The sequence below is a fragment of the Acartia tonsa genome, chromosome 5 (genome assembly GCF_053477335.1).
Source record: "Acartia tonsa isolate MP-2025a chromosome 5, ASM5347733v1, whole genome shotgun sequence".
Lineage (NCBI taxonomy): Eukaryota > Metazoa > Arthropoda > Copepoda > Calanoida > Acartiidae > Acartia > Acartia tonsa.
The window spans coordinates 45,376,823-45,403,217 of NC_137264.1; the positions used below are offsets into that span (position 1 = coordinate 45,376,823).

The following is a 26,395-nucleotide window of genomic DNA, read 5'->3' on the forward strand; positions in this document are numbered from 1 at the left end:
AAAGGCTTTTACTTACATCAATTAACTTTAAATACCACAAAAAATATAAGTCTACAATAATTTTCATAAAATTTTTAAAATGTACAGAGAATTTATAGTACTAATATTAGTAACTTTTAATAATAAGGTTTTTTTTTAAGTAAAAAACTTTGAATTGTAATAATAAATTTATTAATTTGAAGAAAATAATATGATTTTTAAAAATTATGTACAAATATAAATCTTTAAAGTTATAAAATTGTACTAAAAATTTAAATATCAACCATTTGTGTATAAATCCTTATCTTTTAGTTTACTTGTGGGAGTTTTAATATTTGATATCTTTTTAATTCATAAATAAAATATATATATTGAAATCTTTTTTACAATTTTTATGTGACATAAAAATGAAAGATTAACATTTTTAGATAAAAATGAGTGAATTACATGATTTGGACAAGAAAATTGGCTCTTGGGGGATAGAAGAGGATAAAAAACTTTTGAGGTTAATACCCAAAAATATTACAATATCTAAATACTAGCGGCTTTGCCCCAAGAGATGATAAAAAAATTAAGGCGAAATTCGTTAAAGGACCAAGGAAATCTTCTACAAAACATAAAGGACCAAGGAAATCTTCAGCAAAAAAAATGGGGGGGGGGATTTTTTGTTTTTGGGGGGGGTTGGGGGTGTCCCACCCCCCAATAAAATAGCTTAAAACCACCACAGGACCAATAGGTATATACCCTGAAGAGTAGAATCCGATCGGTTCAGTGGTTACCGAGATCTTAAGCTTCAGACGGACGGACAGACGGACGGACGGACGGATAGACATCAAGCTACTTTGTATTATAGATAATTGAAGGGAAGTAAGGGTATTTAGAGGTACATTCGCTTGGGATGGTGGTGGTACCCTCCCCCCAAATAGTTATAAACCTTATGAGAAGCTACACTGTAAAGGAGAACCATATCAGTCCAGCGATTAGCGGGATACAAACAGATAGACAAACAGACAGAAATACTGTTACTTTATTACAGGATTATTAAAAAATTTAATCCACATATTTCAGTAAAATGAAGAATCTAACTGACAAAGTGAAAAAGAACTCGGATACTATTCTACACAACATCAGAACACATGATTATAGGACAAGGTAATCAATCAGTCATGAATAATAATCAGAATGAAGATGTCATTGGACTGTTTTTTACACTAGTCCCCAAAGTTTTAAAATTTAATTTTTATAAGATTTTGTTTTAATTAATTGAATTATAAAATATTCTTTTTTTAAATTGATTTTAGGATGCTTGATGTGAGGATTAAAAATGCGTCAAATAAGGTTTATTTTTTGCGTCCGTCCGTAGCAACTATGTATTCGTTACCAGAAAGTCCGTACGTCCATTTAAAACTTGCTGATTTATAACTTTTTTGACAACATTTTTTTGTGAGATATATTTTTCCTACTCATCGATATCTTTGGAATATTGATTCCTAGAACAACAATGTAGAATATTATGAGCGAAGCATCTCCATAATTCCATAATCAAGTCTTAAAAATGTAAGTATGTCTTCAAACAATATCCTGTACTTACGTAATTTTGCAACAAGTTTATATACAAATTTGCTTAGACTTAAAGATTAATATTCTGCTTACTACGTTCCGACACTCTGACAATAATTAGATTATTTTTAACAAAATAATAAGCAACATTTCAATTTTGTTTTCAGATTAGTCTTATATCAAATCAAAAGTTTATTGAACACAGGTATAGGGAAATAAATTTTTCCGGTGTGGCTTCGAAATCGATTTTCCCGTCAGTCAGTCCGTCCGTCTGTCCGTTAGTCTGTCCGTCAGTCTGTTGGCCAGTCAGTTCGTCAGTCAAACCGTCTTTCAGTCCGTCAGTCATTCAGTTAGTCCGTCAGTCATACCGTAATTTAATCCATAATTCAGTCATCTGTACGTCAGTCAGTCCGTTAGTCCGTCAGTCAATCCGTCAGTAAGTCCGTCAGTCAGTCGGTCAGTTAGTCCGTTAGTCCGTCAGTCAGTCAGTCCGTCAGTCAGTCAGTCGGTCAGTCAGTCAGTCAATCAGTCAGTCAGTCAGTCAGTCAGTCAGTCAGTCAGTCAGTCAGTCAGTCAGTCAGTCAGTCAGTCAGTCAGTCAGTCAGTCAGTCAGTCAGTCAGTCAGTCAGTCAGTCAGTCAGTCAGTCAGTCAGTCAGTCAGTCAGTCAGTCAGTCAGTCAGTCAGTCAGTCAGTCAGTCAGTCAGTCAGTCAGTCAGTCAGTCAGTCAGTCAGTCAGTCAGTCAGTCAGTCAGTCAGTCAGTCAGTCAGTCAGTCAGTCAGTCAGTCAGTCCATAAATCAGTCTGTTAGTGCGTTATGCTATGCTCAATGTGTCTGTATGTCCATTTAGTATTCATGCCCTTTTATATATGTACATATATTTATGGATGTTGTCATAATTGTAACTATTTGCTAAGAGTTGAAGAAGAAAATCTAGAGAATAATTTTGAAAATAATGAAAAGGATAATACTACTAATGACACTGAAGAAATGTCAATTGACGAGGTAATACAAATTAATATCCTTATATGAAAGTAAGAGGCTAGGCTGTCTGTACATGTTTGTACCATAGGATCTGACCAACCACTGAACTGATATGTTGCTCCTTTAGCATGTAGCTCATAGATCCTGGCAATGTTTATATCTATATTGGGGTTGGGTACCACCACCCTCTCAAGATTAATCAATTGTCCCTAGAGGCCTCTAAGGTCACTTTAATTAATAACAATTTTACCTTATACAATCGAATTTTAAAATTTGTAAGCAATGAAATCAAAAATGTATTTCAAAATGTGTTAGTCAAATAAAAAATTTACAAAATCGCTGTAAAGAAATACAGACATTTTTTATTTAGGTGAAGAAAAAGGCAATGGATGATGGACTAAATATTATCAAACAATTCTATGAATATATAGAGGTGATACACCTATCAATCTATCTATCTATCAATCTATCCATCTATCCATCTATCTATCTATCTATCTATCTATCTATCTATCTATCTATCTATCTATCTATCTATCTATCTATCTATCTATCTATCTATCTATCTATCTATCTATCTATCTATCTATCTATCTATCTATCTATCTATCTATCTATCTATCTATCTATCTATCTATCTATCTATCTATCTATCTATCTATCTATCTATCTATCTATCTATCTATCTATCTATCTATCTATCTATCTATCTATCTATCTATCTATCTATCTATCTATCTATCTATCTATCTATCTATCTATCTATCTATCTATCTATCTATCTATCTATCTATCTATCTATCTATCTATCTATCTATCTATCTATCTATCTATCTATCTATCTATCTATCTATCTATCTATCTATCTATCTATCTATCTATCTATCTATCTATCTATCTATCTATCTATCTATCTATCTATCTATCTATCTATCTATCTATCTATCTATCTATCTATCTATCTATCTATCTATCTATCTATCTATCTATCTATCTATCTATCTATCATCTAGTTAGAAGAATCAGACTCAGAAGATGATGACAACATAAAAGTTGGAGCTCTACAACTCAAGGTATTTAACTTAGAAGCGAAGCTATTAAAAAAAATTCTGGTTGGTCAGTTAATTCTTACGTAGCCTCGGCTAGCCAAGAGGACACCACAAGATCTTATCTAGGTTTATCTCAGAACTAAATCTTGCTAAATAATGTGCATGATTAAATTGTCAAACGCCCTTCAGACAACCAACAACCCTTTGATTGCACAACCCTTATCTGAAAGTCATAACTGTAATGAGTTGTGCCTGTTTTGGGCAAAGGCATAGCAGCAGTAGGAACAATTTTATTTTTAATGTTCTTAGTTATGATGCAGTTGCCTGCATTATTGATACACAAAGCTTGGAATTCAAAGTGCTATAAATAGAAATGTTATGTTTTTTTATATTTTTCCTCTATACAAAATTGTCCTTTTTTCTTAGCGAAGCTACTTTATAATTCACTTAGCCTGTATAATCGTTAATCAGAAAGGTGAAGTTTGATTTTCTCAATTCCTTTTCAAGATTTCTTAAACCAATGGGCATCCAGTATATAATTTACATGGTCCGTCGGTCCATTAGTCATGATACATAAATAGAGAACATTTGAGACTTATATTGAAGGTTTCGTGATTTTTCCCCAATAAATTTAATATTAATAAATAAATACTAGCCATATGATCTTTAATGAGTGGACATTGGGCTGTTTATTACACTAGGCCCCAAATTTTTATAATAACCTTTTCTTATTTGTTGGGTTTACAATTTTGGAGACTTATATTGAATCTGGTTCATTAAATTTAGTGTCCAAACATCTAATTGTATAAATATTAAATATACAGGAGTAATTTTGTGTAGTATTACTTGGGATGTACTGTACATCAATTTAACAGCCATTTACTTATCCCTTTAGATCCCTGCTACTTATAGTTGTTGTAATCAGGGATCTAAAGGGATAAGAAAATAGCCAAAAATTTGATTTCCGCTCCTAATGATGATACACAAAATAACCCTTTCTGTAGATTACAATTTGTGGCTGAAACGTTTGGACCCTTATCTTAATGAACCAACCATTTAAAATTCAATAAAAGTCCCAAAAGTTTAAAGCGAACGAATAAGAATAGTAATTTCTCGCATCGTATTATTATAACTGGTTTTAATCTTATGATTTTCATATTCGTATGGGTATAATACGATGCTAGTTATAGTTTTTTCGTATGGATGAGAACTGGTTCTAATCCAACGGATATTAATCGGTTTCGAATGAGTACGAGAAAACGTCATTTCAAAAATTTGAGGACTAGTGTAATAAACAGCTCATTGTAGCTCTCTCTTCCTGTGTTGTCATACTTGTTGTTGTTTAGAACCCCTTGATGGCACGAGCTCTACCCCACATTATTGGAACTCCAGACTGGATGCAGGATAATCATGTTGGTCTTGATGTCGATGTCAAGGAAGGTAAAATATTCAGAGTATTTTTGTCTAAAACTTTTAATATTATATTAATTACACTGGCGTCTTCAAAACATTCAAACAATCCTCTATATAAAGTAGTATGTTTTTTTTGTCTGAAGCTTAAGATCTCGACAACTACTAAACCGATTGGGTTTTCTATTTCAGCTTCGTAACTGCTGTGATGGTTTTAGGCTATTTAATTTCCAGATCTAAGTCTTTGGGTGGTTTTAAGCTATTTTTCTAGCCCCTCTTTGCCACTTTGAATGCAGAATGCCTATATGCTAGAGGCACAGCCGCTAGTGTATGATATAAAGTAGTATTTATGTCCCAAGTTAAAGATCTCAGGAAATGGTAGGTGCGATTAGGGACCTAAAAGGAACTTTCATAAAATGAAGAACTCAATTATTTCAGTATATATCGAAATCTTAATCTACAGACAAAATAAAAACTTACTACTTTATACTATTTTATATCATAGATACTGGTTCTGAGTCCAGTAGTGATGATGAAAGCGATGATGAAACAGAGGAAAAGGTATTTCCAGATAATAATATCCGCTGGATTAGACCTGGTTATGAAAAATCATGTACAGCATCGTATTACAGACAATTTTCCACGAATATTAAAATAAAAATCATTAGACTAAGAATAGTCTGCTAGCCCGGACCTATTGCCCCGCGGGTCCGTATTTTTTTGCATTTTAATATCCACGGAAAGCTGTTTATAATATAATGCGATAAATAACTATTATGCCATATGGACCTTTGAGGGAGGGGACATTGGACTATAAATCATATTGACATCCAAAGTGTTAGGTTTAACTATTCACTTTTCATCTAATTTTGGTAGAAAATAACAACGTTCAAATTTTTCAACAATATTATATTGAATCTTCGTGAGGTTGGGGGGTTTAATGATTTTTGGTGGGAAGGCGATTTTTAAAAGTTGGGCAGTTATCCTGAACGAAATTAGTTAAAGATTAATTTGATTGATTCATTTTTAGAGAGAAGTTGAGGATGAATCAGAATTTTCATCAAGTTCTCCATCCAGGCCTTCCTCCCCTGTACCCCCAGAAATAGATTCAGGTATAAAAATCTATCTATCTATTCATATATCCAGACCTTCCTCCCCTGTACCCCCAGAAATAGATTCAGGTATGACAATCTATCTATCTATTCATCTATCCATACTTCCTCCCCTGTACTCTAGAAATAGATTCAGGTATAATAATCTATCTATCTATTCATATATCCAGACCTTCCTCCCCTGTACCTCCAGAAATAGATTCAGGTATAATAATCTATCTATCTATTCATCTATCCATACTTCCTTCCCTGTACCTCCAGAAATAGATTCAGATATAATAATCTATCTATCTATTAATATATCCAGACCTTCCTCCCCTGTACCTCCAGAAATAGATTCAGGTATAATAATCTATCTATCTATTCATATATCCAGACCTTCCTCCTCTGTAGCTCTAGAAATAGATTCAGGTATAATAATCCACTCATCTATTTATTTATATCATCATTTATATTTCCAAAGCTTTTTCAAAATGTAGAACTCCTTTTTGAGTGGATTTTAAAATCGTTGCCAAAAAATACTGCTTTAAATAATAGGATTGATATTGATATCCTTTATTGATTACTAGCGGTTACGCCTCTAGAGGTCTCTAGGGGGCATTTTAGGAGGGCGGAGTTGAATTCGATAACCCAATTTCATTTTTGATTTAAATAGAACAAATTTTTTTTTTTGGTGGGGGAGGTTAATTTTTTTCTAGGGGCAATTTATCATTGAAGGGAGGCGTTACCCTCCCCAAAAATGTTATTTACATTCTCAGGATCTATAAGAAACTACCCTCTAACGGTGAACCATTTCGGTTCAGCGGTCAGCGAGATCCTGTTACTTTATTATAAGAGGATCAATTTTGCTGTAAACTTTTTTATGTTTCTTAATTTTAGATTCACAGGTATCACCATCGGACGAAGAAGAAATTCACAGGAATCTTCAATCAATATTTTATACCTTTATTTGTCACTGCCTAGCGCTCTAATTTCACTTAAACTAGTGGCACAGCCCATAGCATCTTAATAGAACATGCCCTAAAAAAAGAGGTTGGATGTATACAAGACTTCTTCATGAAATGATGTTTTAGATTAAAAATATATTAAAAAGGTAGAAGATTTTCATAATTCTACTAAAAGATTTTAATCCTATCAATGCATTGGTTTCAATGTGTTAATAGAAATACTGATCTTAAGGGATAAGACAATGGCCGATAAATTGATGTACATCCCGAATCATGATGCACATAATTACCCCCTCTGTAGATTAAAATTAGTTGTTTGAACCAATGAACACTCAATTTAATAAACGAACCAAAAAATTCAATGAAGTTCCCAAAGTTTTTAAGTCAACGAATAATAAAACATTATCTTAAAACTTTGGGGACTAGTGCAATAAAGAGCCAATTGTCCCCTCTTTCTCTGAATTAAATCATAAGCATCTATAAATTGATTAATTGATGTGTTAAAAAAGTCCATTGACCAAAAGACAACCACCTCTACCAGTTCTACCATCGCCAAGAACAACAGCAACCAAAAAGCCATTAGTGTTTAATCATAGCGACAGGTTAGTCAATTTTTATCCGATATCTTAATTGTAATGAAGCTCCGCTTCAACCCAAATGACTCAGGGTAACTTTATATATAAGCGTTTATTTAGAGGCAAACAAAACAATATTAAATTCAGTATTTACAGATGCTTAGGTTGGGTTAAAATAGATTATATATGATTTATTTATTTTGGGGGAAAGGAATGGGCAGAATACAAAAATAGAATTGCAATTATGTAATCATAATGAATCTACACGAAATATTAACAAGCTAATTATAATTCAAGTGAGCATAGCTACTCCATAAGTCTGTCTTTCCGGATGCAATCTTTCTTCAAAGCTTCATCTAAATTCAGAAGTCAGAAGAAATTGTACTTAACGTATATGTGTAACTAAAAATAAATGAAGAACCTTTTTATAGTGCCTATAAAAAAGACGTCATACTGGCCTACTATTGGTCACTAAAAATGTATACTTGTATTGTTTTTTTTTCTATCATTGGTCATTTGTATTGTATGACGTCATATTTATAGGCACTACAAAAAGATTCATACATGAATGTTCAGCAGAAAAAAACTTTAGGATATTTGCAAAATATTTATCGGTAGGTCAAACGAACATAAACACATGGAAAGTGTCAGTACTAAATACGAATAATATAAATATAATATAAGTCTAATCAAAATTGTAAGATTGTTGCAAAACTGCATAAATACAGGATACCGTTTAAGGATGGGCTTGCAGTTTAGGGCTTTGTGATAGAGATGATAGGCTCATAATATTGTACTTTATTGTCCTAGAAATAGGTGTTCCATAAACATATAAATATGATAATTATCCTATTATATAAAGTAGTAAGTGTTTTTGTCTGTCCCGAAGGATCTCGCTAACCGCTGAACCGATATTGTTCCCCTTTATAGTGAAGCTTCTTATAGGTCCCGGGAAGGTTTTAAACTATTTTTGGAGAGGGTGTCTTCACCCCCCTCCCCCCAAAAATATTTTTTTAAAACTCTTTTAAACTCAAATTTAAAATTGGATGAGGTCGTCTTTTCCCCCTCCTACCAGTGCTCCTAGAGGCTTCTAGGGGCGTAGCCGCTAGTATCACATAATACTTTAAATTGACGCACCATGCCAAGTTTGGAATTGATAGGACATGCCTAAATTAAAAATAAGAGCAACCAGTTACTGACGGACGTACTGACCCTAATTTGAGAAAAGCTTTGCTTTTAAAAATAGAATAAGATATAATAGTTTTTAAAGCGAGGCCCAATTTTATATAGTCGGTCTGTCCGTCCGTAAAGGTTACCTCTTTCCGTATAATGGTTAGCTCTTATGTTAGAATTGTCTTATAAGTTTCAAACTTTGCTTGTTGATTCCTAGAACAGCTAGGTATAATTTAGAAAGCATAGCAACATTATAATCGTCACTAGAAAGTCTGTATGTCAGTTTAAAACATATTAATTTTTAACTTTTTTAACAACAATATTTTATGTGCTTTAACTCACCTATATTTAAGCAGTTTTGCAACAAACTTAATTAAAATTTTGTTTAGGGTAATATATTTTTATTCTACTTTATTAGACACTAGCGGCTACGCCCCTAGAAGCCTCTAGGGGCACTGCACTGGTAGGAGAAGGAAAAGTCGACCTTATCCTATTTTAAATTTGAGTTTCAAAAGAGTTAAAAAAAATCATTTTTGGGGAAGAGGTTGGTGAAGACACCCTCTCGAAAAATAGTTTAAAACCTTCCCAGGACCTATTCGAAGCTTCACTGTAAAGGAGAACAATATCGGTTCAGCGGTTAGCGAAATCCTTCGGGACAGACAAAAAACGCTTACTACTTTATATAATAGGATTGTAAAAGTGTAAAAGTTTCTTTGACCAGCTACCTTTTCAGAGCTTTGCTTTTATGGATGTTGTCAATCTTTTTTTTCAGTGACTTCAGTGATTTAGAGGATGAAAATCCTTTGGTTGTTCCTGCTCCCATCACAACTAAACCAAAGGATGATACCAATGATGATGATAGCGATGGTAAAAAATATATATTTAAACTTGTGCTTTCTCTCAAAGTGCGTATCGAGTACTGAATATAAGAAAGGGCAATTTTTTTATATGCCTTACCACTACGAGGGTCCTAACCCTGCGTAGCGTGTACCTGCGGTGCCCTTACCCCTAAAGAGATACCTCCCTTAATTTCAATTTTATCACAAAAGGGGAGGGGGGGCAAGGGTTTCTGTGCTCAAAAAGGCCTTTTGAACGAAAATGCCAGAAAAATGTTTTTTTTTAAGTAGCTTAAAAATAAGTAAACAATTTTTAGAATCATTTAGGTAAATTAATAAACTTATTTTCATACAAAACAAAAAATTCAGAACCAAAGACTGGGAAGCTTGGTATTATGGCGGAACTTAACCTTAAACTTGGAGGACAACAACCACTTGAAAAGAAGTAGGTTTTAATTGCATTTTGATATTATTTCGGATTCCTAACATGATATGGCCTCATATAAAACACAAATGACCTAACGACAGTTAAACAATTATAAAATCATTATATAAATATAATTTGCTATCAAAAGTTATTATAGATATAAATATAATTTCTTTATTTTATAAAAAAAAATTAACGAAACTAATCTTGAAAAATCTTCCAAAATATACTTTGAAATATTTATTTGACCATCGCTTAACTTTTAGAAAGAAAATTATTGTGAGAAATGATGATTCCAAAATGATTTCTGATAATTTTGAAGCATTAGAAGAAACTGTATCTAAAAAAGATACTCCTAAAGCTGTTGTAAAAAAGAAAGAAACTCACAAACCCAAATCTGTTTTGTTTGATTCTGATTCAGATGACGATTTATTTAAACCAAAGACTTCAAAATTAGGTAAATTTGTTTGTTGAAAATATGTCATAATTTCATTCTATATTAATAGCTTATAGAACTTATCAAACTATTCCAAACCTTTTATCCTTATAATAAAGTAACAGGATCCCCCTCCCCTCCTCACAAAAAGAAAAAAATAGAAAGCGATTGTACTTTTTCTTTTTGACACTAAAACTAGGGGGGGAGGTGGGTCAACTTAAATTCACCACCACCTAAAGTGCTCCTAGAGGCCTCTAAGGGGCCTAGCCGCTAGTCCTTATAATAAAGTAACAGGATCTCTGTGTATTTGTGTGTGTCTGTCTGTACCGATGGATCTCGCTAACACTTAACCAATATGGTCTCTTTTACAACGTACCTTCTCATAGGTACTGGGAAGATGTATAACTATTTTGACGGAGGGTACCTTCACCCTCCTGAGAGAAATCGCCCCATGAAAAAATCCCTACCCCCCCCCCCCATTTTTGTACTCATTCTTTTTAAACCAAATTTTAAAAATGGATGGAGTGGGGTGTTGTCGATACCCCCTCCCTAGATATACCACACTTTTCTGGGATCTTGCCGAGTCAAGTATCAACTGTTGGGAATATCAAAGGATGACTCCATGCAAAATTTGAGCCGGATCCGGCCAAAACCGGCCGTGAATTTTATAAAAAACCGTTTTTTTCCGGTTTTTAGGGGGTATCTGTAAATCGATTCAGCTGGAGCAAAACCGGTTGGAGGTACAAAAAATTTTACTTCACATGAAATTTAGCCAATGCAATTGCCTACAAAAATGTACTTCATCATCAACTTGATTGGACAACTCTTTCCCCTCCTAAATGTCCATTAAAACCTCGAAAACGGCAAAAATCGACAAAAATCACGCCTTCGGCGGCAAATAACGGCTAAACGGTCAGCCGGAGGCGAATGAAACATAAATAAAGAAATGTCCGCCTCAAAAAGTTGTTCAATATCATAGAGATGCTTGAAGTCTCTAAAACGACTTCTTCCCCTCCTTTAAGGGGAAAAACTGAAAAAACGTCATTTTCAAAAGTAACCCCACTTCGTGGGTGTGGGGGGCACTGAACCCGTCACCCCAGGGTCACCAAATATAAAGTCTAGGCGGCTCACATTGCTGAATTTTCACCAAGTGAAAGTCTTGTGTCATTATCTCTTATGAGAAAAAAGTTATTAATTAATTAAAATTTCAAATTTTGATTTTTTGATGGATTTCTTTGATGAAATGAAAGGCCGGTCAATTTTTAGGCCATTTGTTGCGGTTTTTGGGCCGTCACGCCCAAACGGTTTGAGATAATCTCACAGGACCTTTTGCCCGACCTAAGTCTGGTTATTTGTGAGGTCTAAGAAAAAAAAATCTCGGATTGGATGAAGCACGACGTCGCTGCGCGCCGTCAAAAATCGCTGGTCGGCTCATTTTGCCCCCTCAAACCCTCACCTCGTGCCATTTTTCTGTGTAAAGATTATAATCATAATCTTTTGCGTAAGTCTGATTTTTTTTCCTAGACCTCACAAATAACCAGACTTAGGTTGGGCAAAAGGTCCCGTGAGATTATCTCAAACCGTTTGGGCCTGACGGCCCAAAAACCGCAAAAAATGGCCTAAAAATTGACCGGCCTGTCATTTCATCAAAGAAATCCATCAAAAAATCAAAATTTAAATTTTAATTAATTAATAACTTTTTTCTCATAAGATATAATGACACAAGACTTTCACTTGGTGAAAATTCAGCAATGTGAGCCGCCTAGACTTTATATTTGGTGACCCTGGGGTGACGGGTTCAGTGCCCCCCACACCCACGAAGTGGGCATACTTTTGAAAATGACGTTTTTTCAGTTTTTCCCCTTAAAGGAGGGTAAGGAGTCGTTTTAGAGACTTCAAGCATCTCTTTGATATTGAACAACTTTTTGAGGCGGACATTTCTTTATTTATGTTTCATTCGCCTCCGGCTGACCGTTTAGCCGTTATTCGCCGCCGAAGGCGTGATTTTTGTCGATTTTTGCCGTTTCCGAGGTTTTAATGGACATTTAGGAGGGGAAAGAGTTGTCCAATCAAGTTGATGATGAAGTACATTTTTGTAGGCAATTGCATTGGCTAAATTTCATGTGAAGTAAAATTTTTTGTACCTCCAACCGGTTTTGCTCCAGCTGAATCGATTTACAGATACCCCCTAAAAACCGGAAAAAACCGGTTTTTTTATAAAATTCACGGCCGGTTTTGGCCGGATCCGGCTCAAATTTTGCATGGAGTCATCCTTTGATATTCCCAACAGTTGATACTTGACTCGACAAGATCCCAGAAAAGTGTGGTATATCTACCCCTCCCCCCCCCCTTTGGCTACATGTGAATAATCTTTTAAAACCCTCAGTTACAATCTTTTTAAGGTGCTGCTAAAAAGTCAACTCCCTCTAAGCTCCCAGCATCCAAACCTACTACCAAAGCAGCTACTGAAAAACCTCAAGCTAACGAGGATACTACTGACTTCAAGAAGACTGCAAAAGAAGTTTTTGATAATAGTTCTTCCGATGATGATGATGATTTCTTGAAAAGGTTTTAGTACATTTTTTTATAGGGTAGAATTTCTTTTAAGGTTCATCTTACTCACTAATTCACCGTTTTTTATTTATATTTTGATGAGGGATAAGACAATGGCCGATAAATTGATGTACATCCCCAATGTTGTTACCCAATATGACCCCTTATTATAGAATTTGGGGACTCGTGTAATAAAAAGCTGTGTTTAAAATTAATTGTTAAATTTGCGCAGTGTAAAATTCTTTTTTACACAAATCTTAAATTCAAAAGAGGTGGTCTTTTCACTTAACACCTCTTGGCTGTTTTAAGGGATGTAGACCGCTTTTAAGAAGTGTGTATCAGCTCCTCTTTTTTGCTAGGGGAGTGGATATATACCAATTCTGCACATTTATATGTTTTAAATCTCTCATGCCATTTTTGTTCAGTTTAAAAAGCCTTCCAAGCTCAGCTACTGGTAAACTCAAACAAAGCCTCTTTAATTTTGAGGTGAGATGAGTTTTAAGCATGGCTTAGCAGCGGATTCACTCGTTAAGATTAACCTGCGACCGTGGTTCGACACGAAGCGCATCCGCTCGTCGTCGAGGAGGTGATAGGTTCGAATCTCGGCCAATCACCGCGTCATAACTAAAGACGTTAAAAATAGTTACTACTGCTGCTATGTTAGGACTTCTCAGACAAAGGTCGGGCAATCAAAGGGTTGGTAGTCTGTTGGATTTTACTTAAACTAGTATCCTTGGGTGTTAGAGTATCCAGGGAGTAAGGGAGGGGACAATGGGCAATTAATTCAATTTAAGAGGGTTCGCTGAAAAGCAATAAAAACCAGATTTATCAAGAAAATTGTAAAGGGATCATGGTAACCTAATTTAGAACAAAATTAGTTCTAAGAAAAAAATCATTTACTTGAAAATTAAATTATCAACACATCACAATGTAGTAAACATTCTGTAATTAATCACTAGAAAAATCTTGTTTAGAACTACCTCAACCCTTCTGATATATTTATAACTGACCCCTAAATTCAAGCGGTTCTTAGATTATTTAATACATAAATATCACAGTAGAGTTTCTATACATGAAAAGACATTTTCTTGGGAAAAAATATTTGTTAAAACCAGCGATAAATAACAAACTTTTCTGTCTGCATATTCAAAACTAGCTCAGCTAGTTGATGCGCAATTCCCCGAAATCAGTAAGAATCTGCTGTATTCGTGCACATTCCCTTTAAGCCAGTCCCCAAAGTCTGAGACTCCTTAAAAATTGAATATTCGATCCATTGTCCCCTCCCTTACTCCCTGTAGAGTATCGCATCCTATTAATAGTCGATCATGCTCTTGATTCTCTAGATGATCACTTTTAAATCGAAGGAGAATCCCACCCTTAAAAGGTAAGGTAAGACGGTTTTTAAGCATGGGTCAGCAGCGAAATAACTCATAGTTTATTATAAGATACCCCTTTAAATATAAGATAACATAATATAAAGACATTTATATTGATATGTAGATTTGATATGATTTTTTTATTTAACATTAGGTTTTATAATATTCCTCTCTTTCTTCAAGAATACCGAAATTATCTCTAAAACTCATTTTGTTCGTTTGTCAATCCATGATTTTCTGTGCTTTGATTGTTATGGAAGTTGTGTTTTTTGTTTTTACTTTACTTTAGGAAGAAGAAGAGAGTGGGGATGAGGATATATTTGGATTGCTTCAGAAGGCAAATAAAAACAAAGTTACACCAGAATTAGATCAGGTAAGTGCATTTTATTTTAAACTTACACTTTTTGTTTGTTATTCTTCCTGGGAACTTGTATGATTTAATTTTAGAGATCGCGGATGGGTGGGGGGGGGGGGGGGGGGTACTACTCTCCAAAATTTTTCGGTGTTTAAAAGATAAGCATACAAAAGTAACTTTTCAAATCTGGCAATTACTGGGGATCTAAAGGGATAACACAATGGCCGATAAATTTATGAACATCCCCAATTACCATACAACTTCTATAGATTACAACTAGTGGTTGATATGTTTAGACATCTAACTTAATTAGTCAACCAAATAGAAAACTTTAGTGTAATAAAAAGTCTAATGTTCCCTCCCTCCATGAGTAATTGCACATAAATGGAATTTTTTTTTGAATGTCCTGGCGATTCCAGAATGCTGGCAAGGTCATCCAGGTAAAAATATATAGGAAAACTTTAAATTTATTTAGATAATGCTGAAATATTAAATAAGTTTTTGTTAAAATTAAATTATAAAACTTAATTCTGATTTAAATCTTTGTCTTTATTTTTTGTCTATTACTTTACATTTGCAGATTTTTTTCTTATATAATATCAGTCATCAGTAATTGGCTGTCTTTTATTCTCAATGTCTTAAAGGGATAAGGAGTTATAAAGTAAGATATTAAAGATTTATAGTATAAGAAAACATTTTAAGCACAATGTATTTTCTTTAAGAACCATGGACGACAATATGTTTGTCTCAAGCTTAAAAATGTTTTTTGAATTTTCTATTTTGTATTGATTCAAAAAGTAAGAAAATTATACTAACTAATAACCTAAAGCTTTTACCTACTGAAACTACTTTTACATTAATGTAAATTCATAAAAAAAAACAAGGATGACAACATCCATAAAAGCGAAGCACTGAAAAGTTAGAACAAACGGGCATGAACACTTATATAGTGTCAGAACTGAATAATCAGAATATAAATGTATAAACTAACGAAATAAGCTATCCGTTACTCTAGTAATACACCTTACAGAAGATCAGTTATGATTTCAATTTTTAAACTGAATCTAACCAGAATTATAGAATTATTGTTCTGCTTGAGTGACTTACTGCCTAGCCACTTAGCTGGCAAATTAATAAGCAATAAAATTATGGATGCAACATTTCTAAATTCAATAATTTAAGAAAACAAGTTTAGTAGCATTAAAAGGAAGGGGATATTGGACTGTAAATTAATCTGTTATCCAAAGTTTTATATTTATCATCAGTGGGGATGTACATCAATTTATCGTCTATTGGTTTATCCGTTAAGATACTTGAGTTTAAAAATCACTATATGGCTTCCCTTTAAGTTTAAGAAAATAGGATTTTGAAATATAATAAACAACCAACGACTTTTTATTTTAGTTTTTAACTGTAAAAGCTGCATTCTTTAATTACAGTAAAAAATACAAATATATAATATATATAAAAAAATGTATCCACATATGTTTGGTCAATTTAATCTTTTTTGGATATTTAGTTTGGTTAAAGAGGGGTGTGGTGATATATGATCCAAAAGTGGACAAATTTATTAAATATTTCCTATCTAAATTGTGTAATAGTTATTTATCGCATCGTATTATAAACAGCTTTCCACAGTTATTAAAGTGAAAAATTATAAGAAATCATCATACAAAAAAAATTAATAGAAATATTATAACATACAAAAGGTTGTTGTCAAAAAAGTTAAAAGTCATCATGTTTTATTGGAATTATAAAATTGCCCCAAATTGTCTAAATAGTAACTGTTATATGAAGGTTAGAAATCGATAGGACAATACTTACAAATAAAAATTAACAAAAAGAGCTATCCTATACGGACGAACGGACTCTGATTATTAAAAGCTTAGCTTTAAAAATTTATTTTTAAAAATGTTCAACAAATTATTGTTTTAAACCTCTGTGCAGTGTCTTATCATGCTCATTTCCTCAAATTTTTTCCAGTTATATTTCTGCCATATATCCATAACAATAGCAAAATTGTTAATCAAACAGTTTTTCTTTGAAATGAAAATGAATACCATATCGAAGGTGAATTTCATATGTTTCTTATAGAATTTTTTTTTAATGTCATTATTATAAGGATTATCTTGGTTCTTTACCCCTTGATTTAGAAGCTCTTTACAGTGTCTTTAAATATTACTTCATACAATACAAATGACCAGTGATAGGCCAATACACAGACTAAAGTTCCAATGGCAGGCCAGTATACATATTAATTGACTAATGTTAGGCCAGTAATTTTTATAGGCACTTAAAAGGGTTTCAGGACAAACGCAGGAGTCCCAAACGTCGGAGTGGACAAACGCAGGAGTGTTAAAATATTAATTTTATTAAGTATTTCTTTACAGATTAGGTTAGGTTAAGATATGAATGAACAAATATGCCCCCCTCAGGGGTTAGGCATTTAAAAAAACCTATAAGATGGTCTAAAATAGGTTAGGTTAGGTTAAGTATCCACTTCGACGTTTGTCCACTCCGACGTTTGGGACTCTTGCGTTTGTCGTAGAACCCTAAAAAGTTTCTCAATTTAGACTGATTCTGAGAAGGATGAAATTGAAGGGGATGAAGCTTCTAATGATAACACTGATTCAAAAGTTGAGACAGAAGAAAAACCTCCAACAGAAGAAATTATACCATCACCAAGGTAAAACTTGAAAAAAATTATATTATTTTTGATAAACAAATTTCTCAGGTTGGCCCAGGGATCTCAAGGGATAAGGCAATGGCAGATAAATTTATGTACATTCCCAAAGATGATACACAAAATTACCTCTTATGAACATTACAATTGGTCACTCAGCTTAATTAATCAACCAATCAATATACATTAAAATTCCCCAAAGTTGTTAAGCCAACTCATAAGAAAACGTCATCATTAAACTTAGAGGACAGTTTAATGAACAGCCAAATTTTCCCTTCCCTCCCTGGGTTGGCCCTTATACATTGCTCCTAAAGGGTTATATTCAAACAGGGCTCTTATAACCTTTACTTAACCTAATCTTACTCAAGACCGCGGGCTCAACATGTAGAGCATCCGCTTGTCATCGGGGAGGTGATAGTATCGAATCTCGGCTTAACACAACGTCATAAATAAAGAAGCTAAACATACTATGTCAGATGCGCGACATTATTAGTTAGAGTGACATAGAGACGGACGGATGGTCTATTTACTATAGAAGTAAATTAGTTTAAAATAAAATTATTTTCAATTTCCAGACCAACGTCGGTGAGAAAGAAGCCAATTGGTAAATTGTTAATTTAATTCATATCCTAAAATATAAAGTAGAAAGGTTTTCTGTCTGAAGCTTAAAATATCGAAAATTACTCTCAAGGGAGGCTTTACTTATGTCGTGGGGTGGTTTAAGGCTATTTTCCTTACACCCACCAATATCGTCTAGAAGCTAGGGTCGATGCAACTGGTTTGTTAATAAAATGCATTTTGATTTTAGATTGTATAATACGGTAAATACACGAATTAATTATTGCATAGTTGTCCAAACATAGACCTCACCAATTACATTAATCTATTTGTTTATCTAACTGTATTAATTACATTCTTTGTGCTTTCCCCTAAATAGTAAGTAGAGCCATTTTTAAATTTTTGTTTATAAAAAATAAGGGGGAGTGGGCGGTAGTAAGTTTTTTTTATCTTATGACTAACCCCTGCGGAAGATCCTAAACCCGCACAGGGGGCCTAATTCTTCGGTGCTATAACCCTGCGGGACCTACAGTTAAAACAATCGATAAACTACCTCCCCTTAATTCTATCTTATTTCATAATAATGATGTATTTTTGCTCAACAAGGTGTTTTAAGGGGATACTCCCATTTCTTTAATAAATCTAAATAAAATGATATATTCTCAGGGGGTATTGCTATAATGCCAGGATTTGCTCTACCTAAGAGGTAAAATCATTTTCAGTACGACTTCAAAACCGTTTATTGCCAGCTGGATTAAAACCAGTTCTAAGCCATGCTGAAAAAAACAAGTATCGTATCTTAATATATTCAATTTTCTACGAATATAAAAATGTACAATCAAAATATTAAAAACCAGTTTTTTTTGCCCGTGCCTACGGTATCTTGAGACTAACAAACCTGGTTTTAATCTTGCAGTTGTACATTTTTATATCCGCAGTAAACTGTTTATAATTAAGCTACTCTAAAAGTGCTTGTGTTGTATCTTTTTTGTTCTTTCTATTAATTTCTTTCTTTCTCACGGCTGGACCCTCAGATGTAAAAACTTTATTTTAGTGTTTGGCCAAAATGACTTAGCAATTGTATCTGTAAGTACGTCTAATAACATTTGCTATTTTTAAAATCCTAGAAAATTTTTTTGGCAAGAAAATTGCATAAATTCGCAACCTTTTTTAGCACAACTACTTAACTCGAGTTTTAAAACTTTTTATATAAAATCCTTTTTACAAAAAATATCAATAATTACTTAAAATTAAACCTGAAAGAAAAAAATTCTCATTACACGTGTTAATTTTCATGTTTTTGGACTTTTTTTGAGGAAAACATAACTTCTCCTTTTTTGACAATAATATATTTTTTTAACAATTCAAAGTAAAATATAATAAAACTTAAACAATTTTTCTTGAATTATCAGTTGAAAATTTCATCAAACATGCAATTTAAGTGATGAAAATTTAATAAAATCATTTTTTGAATGTTTAGAATTACCAATTTTCTACATTTAAAACAAAATGTTAACGAAATTTAAAAACATTCTAATATATAACTTCAAAAATCAATAACATTTCATAAAAAGATGTTTCAAAAAATAAATCATTAAAAGGTATTAAAATGCATTTGAAATTACTTAAAATTAAAACGAGAACATCTTTTTACACTGTATTCTGTGAAATAGAGTTTAAATGACATGATTAGTGAATGAAATATTTCCTAAAATCATTAAGCCTTTTTGTGACTATATTAAAAATAGTTTATTTTGTTTTAAATTGTTGTTTTATTCAAATATTTGACAAAATTTTCCCTACGTCAATAAAATGAAGTCAGTTTTTTACTATTTCCAAGTTTTTCTTTATAATTATAACAATTAAATATAATATAAATCTTCATTATCTTTTATTTGAATTATCATACACATTAAAATGTGAAGTATAAGCTAGAATAGCACTTTTTTCAACGAATATTTTAATGACATTATATCAAAATAATTCCTCTTAAATATCACACAACATATGATTGGGAAGTATAGCCATTTCTTAGAGGTATAATATTTACAAAAATACCATTAATTCTGTTTTTATCAGAAGTAAAAAAAATTGAACAATTCTAAAACAATGGTTGGCTGTCTAGATATTGAGTACACTAAGACTACGGCTCTGTTCTATTGAAATAACGTTGCAAAAAGAGGGGTCCTGAAAGTAATCTACCTATTTTTTTTTAAAGAACCAACAAGTACTGTCAGTATCTTTTTTCTTGTAATCTAGCAGACAATCAAATCATAACACAATTTTCATGATAAAATATTCAGGTTTCTACTTCACATTTTAAAAAATATACTGATCAATAAAATGTTCAAAATTTTACTTTGTATTAATTGAAAAAATATGTTGTAATTCTTATTTTAAAGTTACATTTTTATCCCTGACAAAATCATAGACGACTTTTAAAGGCATCTTATCTAAACTTTTTGAAGAAAAACTTAAAAACGTTAATTAAGTATGAAAACTATTTTCTTCGATTTTTCTGAAGTTATTATCGCATTCTATGGGTTTTTTATTATCATTTACTTATATCGAAAGTGCCAAACATTGTACCCCAACTTATTCATTTAATAAAAAACCAAGCGTGTTCTGTGATTTCTTAACCTTTATCTGTAAGACCTAACTATAGATTCTGATTATTTGATTAGCCATAGTTTAACTTTTGGACCATGTTGAATAAGTAAATAGAAACATTATCTATAATACAAAGTAGAATGATGTATGTCCGTCCGTCTGTCTGTCTGTCCCTTAAGATCTCGGTAACCACTAAACCGATTGGATTCTACTCTTCAGGGTAAATACCTATTGGTCCTGTGATGGGTTTAAGCTATTTTCTTGGGGGGTTAGACACCTCAAACCCCCCAAATAATGAAAATTCCCCGCCCCACCCCTTCAAATAAATTCACACTTCACATAAATTATTGGCAGCAGTACCAGAATATTTATTTTTTAATTTTTTTTCAAAATTACCTCATGGGGCAAAGCCCCTAGAGGCTAGGGGTGAAACCGCTTGTTATATAAATAGCAGTAACCTTATTGAACCTTATGGAAAGAACAAATATTTGAAACATGTTAATGTTATGTTGTTCAGGGATCTAAAGTGATAAGACAATGGCCGAAAAACATACATAATTGTACATCCCCAATGATGATACATAAAATTCTCTCTTGTGTAGATTACAATTAGTGGTTTAAATGTTTGATCACTTACCTTATGAATCAACCTCATTAAAAAAATCATTAAAAGTTCCCAAAGTTGTTAAGCCAGTGAATACGAAAACTTTGGGGACTAGTGTAATAAACAGGCCATTGTCTCTTTCAGATTTCTAGCAAAGAATTCTTCAGACTCGGAAAGTGCATCTGAAAATACAGAGGAAACATCAAAGGTAGTTTTAAAATTTTGGTAGCTTTTAATACCTATTTAATAAAATTATTATCTGTATCAGTCTGTAATAACTTGTTTTTAGGTGGTTTCCATTCATATGTTCCTAAAGGCCTCTAGAAAGGGAGGTGGGTTGGGTTATCACCATAATTTTTTAGCAATTTATGTGTTTTTTTTTTATTTTTATATAGGGGCATTTTCTCTTAGAAAAAAAATGGAACGTTCCTAAGAAAGGTCTCCCTTTAAAGGAGAATCATATAGGTTTAGCGGTTAACGATATCCTACGGTACTGTGATGAGACAGACATCCTGTTACTTTTTAATATAAAATAGATGTTGTTTTTAATCTCAGGAAAACAATCCTGTTCCTGAAAATTCACAAACAAACAATGGAGATGAGGTTAAAAATAAATAAATAAATAATTTTGCGTATATTTTTTACTTAACTTGATAATGATAAATTTAAAATCTTATGAAATTGATAAAACCATCTTATAAGTGTTTGTTTATTAATAACTAGCGGCTTCGAAACGGCTAGGGGCACTTGAGGTTGTGGAGGGTGCGAATTCGACCCGCTATTTTAGTTTTTAAAATAAAAAGTACAAAAATTTGGGAAGGTTTATATATTTTTATTGTGGAGGGTGTCTTTTTTTTCTAGGGGCGATTTATCTTTGAAGGGTGGTCGTACCCTCCCCCATAATAGTTATAAACCTTCTCAGTACCTTTGAGAGGCTACTTTGGAAAGGAGAACCATATCGATTTAACGGTTAGCAAGATCTCTCGGTACAGACAGGCAGACATACAGTGATCCTGTTACTTTATAATAATGATGAAAATATTTTGTAGAATGTAACATCACCAACACTAGTCAGTCTAACAAAATCCAGGCCAAAATTTGAGAACAGAAAACGGCAATCCAGGTAATGTTTATATTCAGGGATCTAAATGGATAAGACAATGGCTGATAAATTAATGTACATTCCCAATGATAATAAACAAAATTACTCCTTCTATAGATTACAATTAGTGATTGAAACAGTTTAAACACTCCACTTAATGAACCAACCAATCTAAATTTTAAAAAAGTTTACAAAGTTGTTGAGCCTATGATTAAGAAAAATATTAATATACATATAACTAGTGCGGGGATTAGTGTAATTAGTGAACAGCTGTTAAAGATAGATATTCGGAATGTCAGGCTTTTTCTATACGCTATTTTTTATTAGCAAAGCTACTTTATAAATCTCTTTGGCTGTTCGTCCGTAACGCTATGGGGGAAATGTGATTTTCTCAGTTAAGATTTAAGATAAACAGTTGAAATTTATGGGATTAAATATGTTTACATTCTACATATTTCTATCAAGTTTCATTGAGATTTGCTTAATAGTAATATGCTAGATCGATTTCTAGATTTTTAAATTTTCATGATTTTCTTGATTTCTTTTTAAGATATACGGCTGAAATTTTCAGAGTTCACATTCTACAAATTTTCACATAGTTCTTTTAAATTTTGTCTTTTCAATTTGGTGCTTGTTCGATTCCTAGATTTTTAAGTTTTTGGGATTTTAAATGTTTCGTAATTATCAAACTTAATGTTTATTTTCATGACACTGCTCTATAGTTAATTTTTCCCAAAATACATTAACAATTTTCGAGCCTCGCTACTTATGGATGTTGTCATCCTTGTTTAGAATAATAATTATAACTGTGCTACTTATGAAAACTGGTAGTTAGGATATATAAGTTGGAAGGAATTTTAATGTCAGAGGGAGATTTGAAATCTGCATCAAATTTTAAGGATTTTTTTTTATAAAATTCGTTTTTTGTATAATTATTTATCTAAAAGCGGAAATACAATTTAAGTTAACAAATTTCGACCAACAGGATAGGTGGATTGGAAACTACCTGCGCTCTAATTGGTTGAATAATGTGCGAAACTTTAGCTTCTCCTATCAGAGCGAAGATAATTTTCAATCCACAAATCACAGATGTCAAAATTAATTAACTTAAATTGTAAATCCGCTTATAAATAAAGAATTATACAAAAAAAGAATTTTATAAAAAAAATCCTTAAAATTTTATGCAGATTTCAAATCTCCCTCTAACATTAAAATTTTTTCCAACTTATATATCTTACTGGACGTACAGTAATGTTCTTGATTTCCTACATTTATGTAATAATATTTTTTTAGAGAATCAAGGAAGAGATTAGAAAAGGTCAGTAAATTAGTGAAGAAGACACAACTTACTCTCAGTTTTCCTCAGATATTAAAATGAAATATTATAAAATTTTATAAAGTTTTGTTGACCTTGAGGGCCCAAGGACCATGCTTACAATACTGGTATTAAATATATCTTTTTTTATGTTATTATTCATGGAAAATTGTCCGTGATACAATGCTATATTTGAGTTTTCAGTAGGTGTGAGAACTATTTCTATTCCACTGGATATGGTTTCAAAGCCAAAAAGAAATAGAACACTCAAGAAATAAATCAAAAATTAAAGATTTAACAGTGTTGGTTCGTCGATGAAGCTCAAGTGATTTTCTGGACCTATAAAAAGCTTTGCTGAAATTATATGCGAGATTCTAAGCTACACACAGACAGACAAACATTTTATTACTTTTGAAAAACATTTATATATGCAAAGATAGGGGGCTACTCTCCAGCAACTTCATTTTAATTGGGAAAAACTTGGTTCTTGGCTATCAACAAGGGGATTGGGTGAAAGGTTAACCCACTTAAATAGCTGTATTTTTGTACATTTTGACTGATCAAAAATGTTAATAATAGACGCAATCATCTTTTTTTTGATTAGGTGAACATAGATGACCTATTTGAAAATAGTGATAATGAAAAAGATGATCTTAAAGATAGCACAGACTCTACAGATGCCACCAATACTAATGGCCATGAAAAATCCTCCAATGGTGAGAAAGAAAATGAACCAATGGCAGATAATGTTGATAGTCATGATGCTCCAGTTGATAATGATTCAGATACTATTAATACCGAAGAAAATAAATCAGACTCAAAGTCAGGTGAAACAATTTTTGGTTAATGTGTTAATTATTTGGATCTGAAGGAATATGACAATAGCTGATAAATTAAGATACATCATCAATGGCGATGCACAAATTACCTGTAGATTACATTTAGTTGTTAGGAGTTAGGACGTTTGGAAACTGAACCTCATGAACCAACCAATCAAAATTCAATAAAAGCCCCCAAAATTGTTAAGTCTGCGAATAAAAAAACTCTGGTGACTATTGTAATAAACAGCCTAACGTCCCCTCCCACCCTGAGTTAGACCTCTTTAATCCTAAGGCTCTATAAGAGGCATAAACTGTTCTGAATGCGTATAAAAGAAGACAAAGAATAGAGGAATGTCTTTATACCAAAACAGGTGCAACAGTGTACAGTTTTGTTTCCTAGTAAAATGCAGTTAAACCCTGGATCAAACGGGCTGGTTGTCTGTCTTAATGTATAAATATTATAAAGGTCTGATTCTATTTAATTATTTTTATTCTAACCCTAAAATAAAAGTAACATGATGTTTGCATATCTGTGTAACTATCTGTAGCTTGGGATCTCGCTAACCTCTGACCAATTTTGTGGTAACTTCAACTTTCCCAAGATAAATCGTCGCTGGAATAAAATTCCCAACCCCCCAAAAAACTTTTTAATTTTAGTTCTAAAGTCTACTTTAACTTTACCCTCCACTTCCTCAAATGCCCCTAGAAGCATCTAGGGAGGTAGCAGCTATTTTTTAAAATGTATGAAAATTTAGATTCAGAGCCAGAAGCAGAAGAACAACCAAAACAAAAAGATCCTCTTTCAATATTTAATTTTGATAGGTAATAATCATTCTGAACTAAGGAATAGATTTAGAAATAAACAAGGACGACAAAATCCTTAAGTGGCAAAGCATAAAAAAATGAATTAACAAACAGACAATATGAGTTATAGAGGAACTGTTTGGTGGTAATAACATAAGAGGAAAAAATGAACAATGTAGAAGATAGTTTTTGTTGTATAATTTGTATATTGGATGCTCTTTGACAAGGATGACAACATCCATAAAAGCGAAGCATTGAAACGGTAGGACAACCGGACATTAACACTTGTATAGTGTCTGAACTGAATAATCAGAATATTAAAGTATAAGAGTCGAAGCAAAATTGTAAGTAAATTTGTTGAAAAACTGCTTGATACAGGATAATGTTTATGGACATACTTACATCTTTAGGACTTGATTATAGAGTTCCCTCGCTTAAAATATTGTTCTTTGTTGTCCCAGGAATCAATATACTAAAAATCAGATCAAACGGATAATTAGATCACATAAAAATTTATTGTTAAAAAAGTAGAAAAATCAACATGTTTAAAATGGACGTACGGACATTCTGGTAATGATTATAGAGTTGCTACGCTTTCTAAATCGTACCTAACTACTAAAGGAATCACCATGCAAAATTTGAAATCGATAGGACAATTCTAACATGCCTAAATTAACGAAAAAAGCTATCCGTTACGGACGTACGGACGGACCGACCCTAATTATAGAAAAGCTTCGCTTTTAAAAAGGGTATATTTACTAGAAATCCCATATGCAGCTGAAAAAATCATATTGTTACGGACTGATGGACAGACAAAAAAGTAAATTGTAGAATAGCTTTGTAATTACTACAATCATTACTCTTAACAATTCTAGCCGAGTAAATATAAAAACAGACGTTTTTTTACCTTTGTAAAACATGGAATTTCATGAAAAATCAAATTATTTTATGATATATTTTTTTTCAGTGAGTCTGATGATGATATATTCAAGAAAACACTCAATAAATAAAAAAATAAGATTTTTAGAAATATCAAATTTTATCATAATAATAATAATAAATCAAAAAACACAGCATGTACAATATGATATAATTGATTAGAACAAAAATAAATTTTATAATTAAAA

General features: G+C 32.4%; 1 protein-coding gene across 3 annotated transcripts; it reads left to right on the forward strand.

Moving 5' to 3' along the window:
* Window positions 1-358: 358 nt before the first annotated feature.
* Window positions 359-26,395, forward strand: LOC145319630 (uncharacterized). 3 transcript variants are annotated; one of them, XM_080161900.1, is made up of 28 exons: window positions 359-484; window positions 1,048-1,131; window positions 1,281-1,317; window positions 1,707-1,744; window positions 2,456-2,543; window positions 2,893-2,955; window positions 3,536-3,595; window positions 4,918-5,011; window positions 5,487-5,542; window positions 6,012-6,093; window positions 6,973-7,010; window positions 7,548-7,642; window positions 9,561-9,655; window positions 9,985-10,069; window positions 10,318-10,508; window positions 12,890-13,055; window positions 13,466-13,526; window positions 14,706-14,789; window positions 17,345-17,457; window positions 18,030-18,058; window positions 18,679-18,718; window positions 21,371-21,434; window positions 21,782-21,829; window positions 22,276-22,349; window positions 23,622-23,646; window positions 24,248-24,470; window positions 25,220-25,286; window positions 26,236-26,395. In XM_080161900.1, the coding sequence occupies exons 1-28, from the start codon at window positions 414-416 to the stop codon at window positions 26,276-26,278; spliced, it is 2,214 nt and encodes a 737-aa protein (XP_080018026.1). In that variant the 5' UTR covers window positions 359-413; the 3' UTR covers window positions 26,279-26,395. The 3 variants fall into 3 exon arrangements, with proteins under 3 accessions (XP_080018026.1, XP_080018027.1, XP_080018028.1); XM_080161901.1 differs by having other exon boundaries at window positions 25,226-25,286; XM_080161902.1 differs by having other exon boundaries at window positions 9,994-10,069.

Bases quoted from the DNA above. Each gene is read 5' to 3' on its own strand.
- LOC145319630 (XM_080161900.1), top strand. From the start codon at position 414: ATGAGTGAATTACATGATTTGGACAAGAAAATTGGCTCTTGGGGGATA. The intron at 2,956-3,535 runs GTGATACACCTA...TCTATCATCTAG, and splicing joins AATTCTATGAATATATAGAG to TTAGAAGAATCAGACTCAGA. The intron at 6,094-6,972 runs GTATAAAAATCT...TCTTAATTTTAG, and splicing joins ACCCCCAGAAATAGATTCAG to ATTCACAGGTATCACCATCG.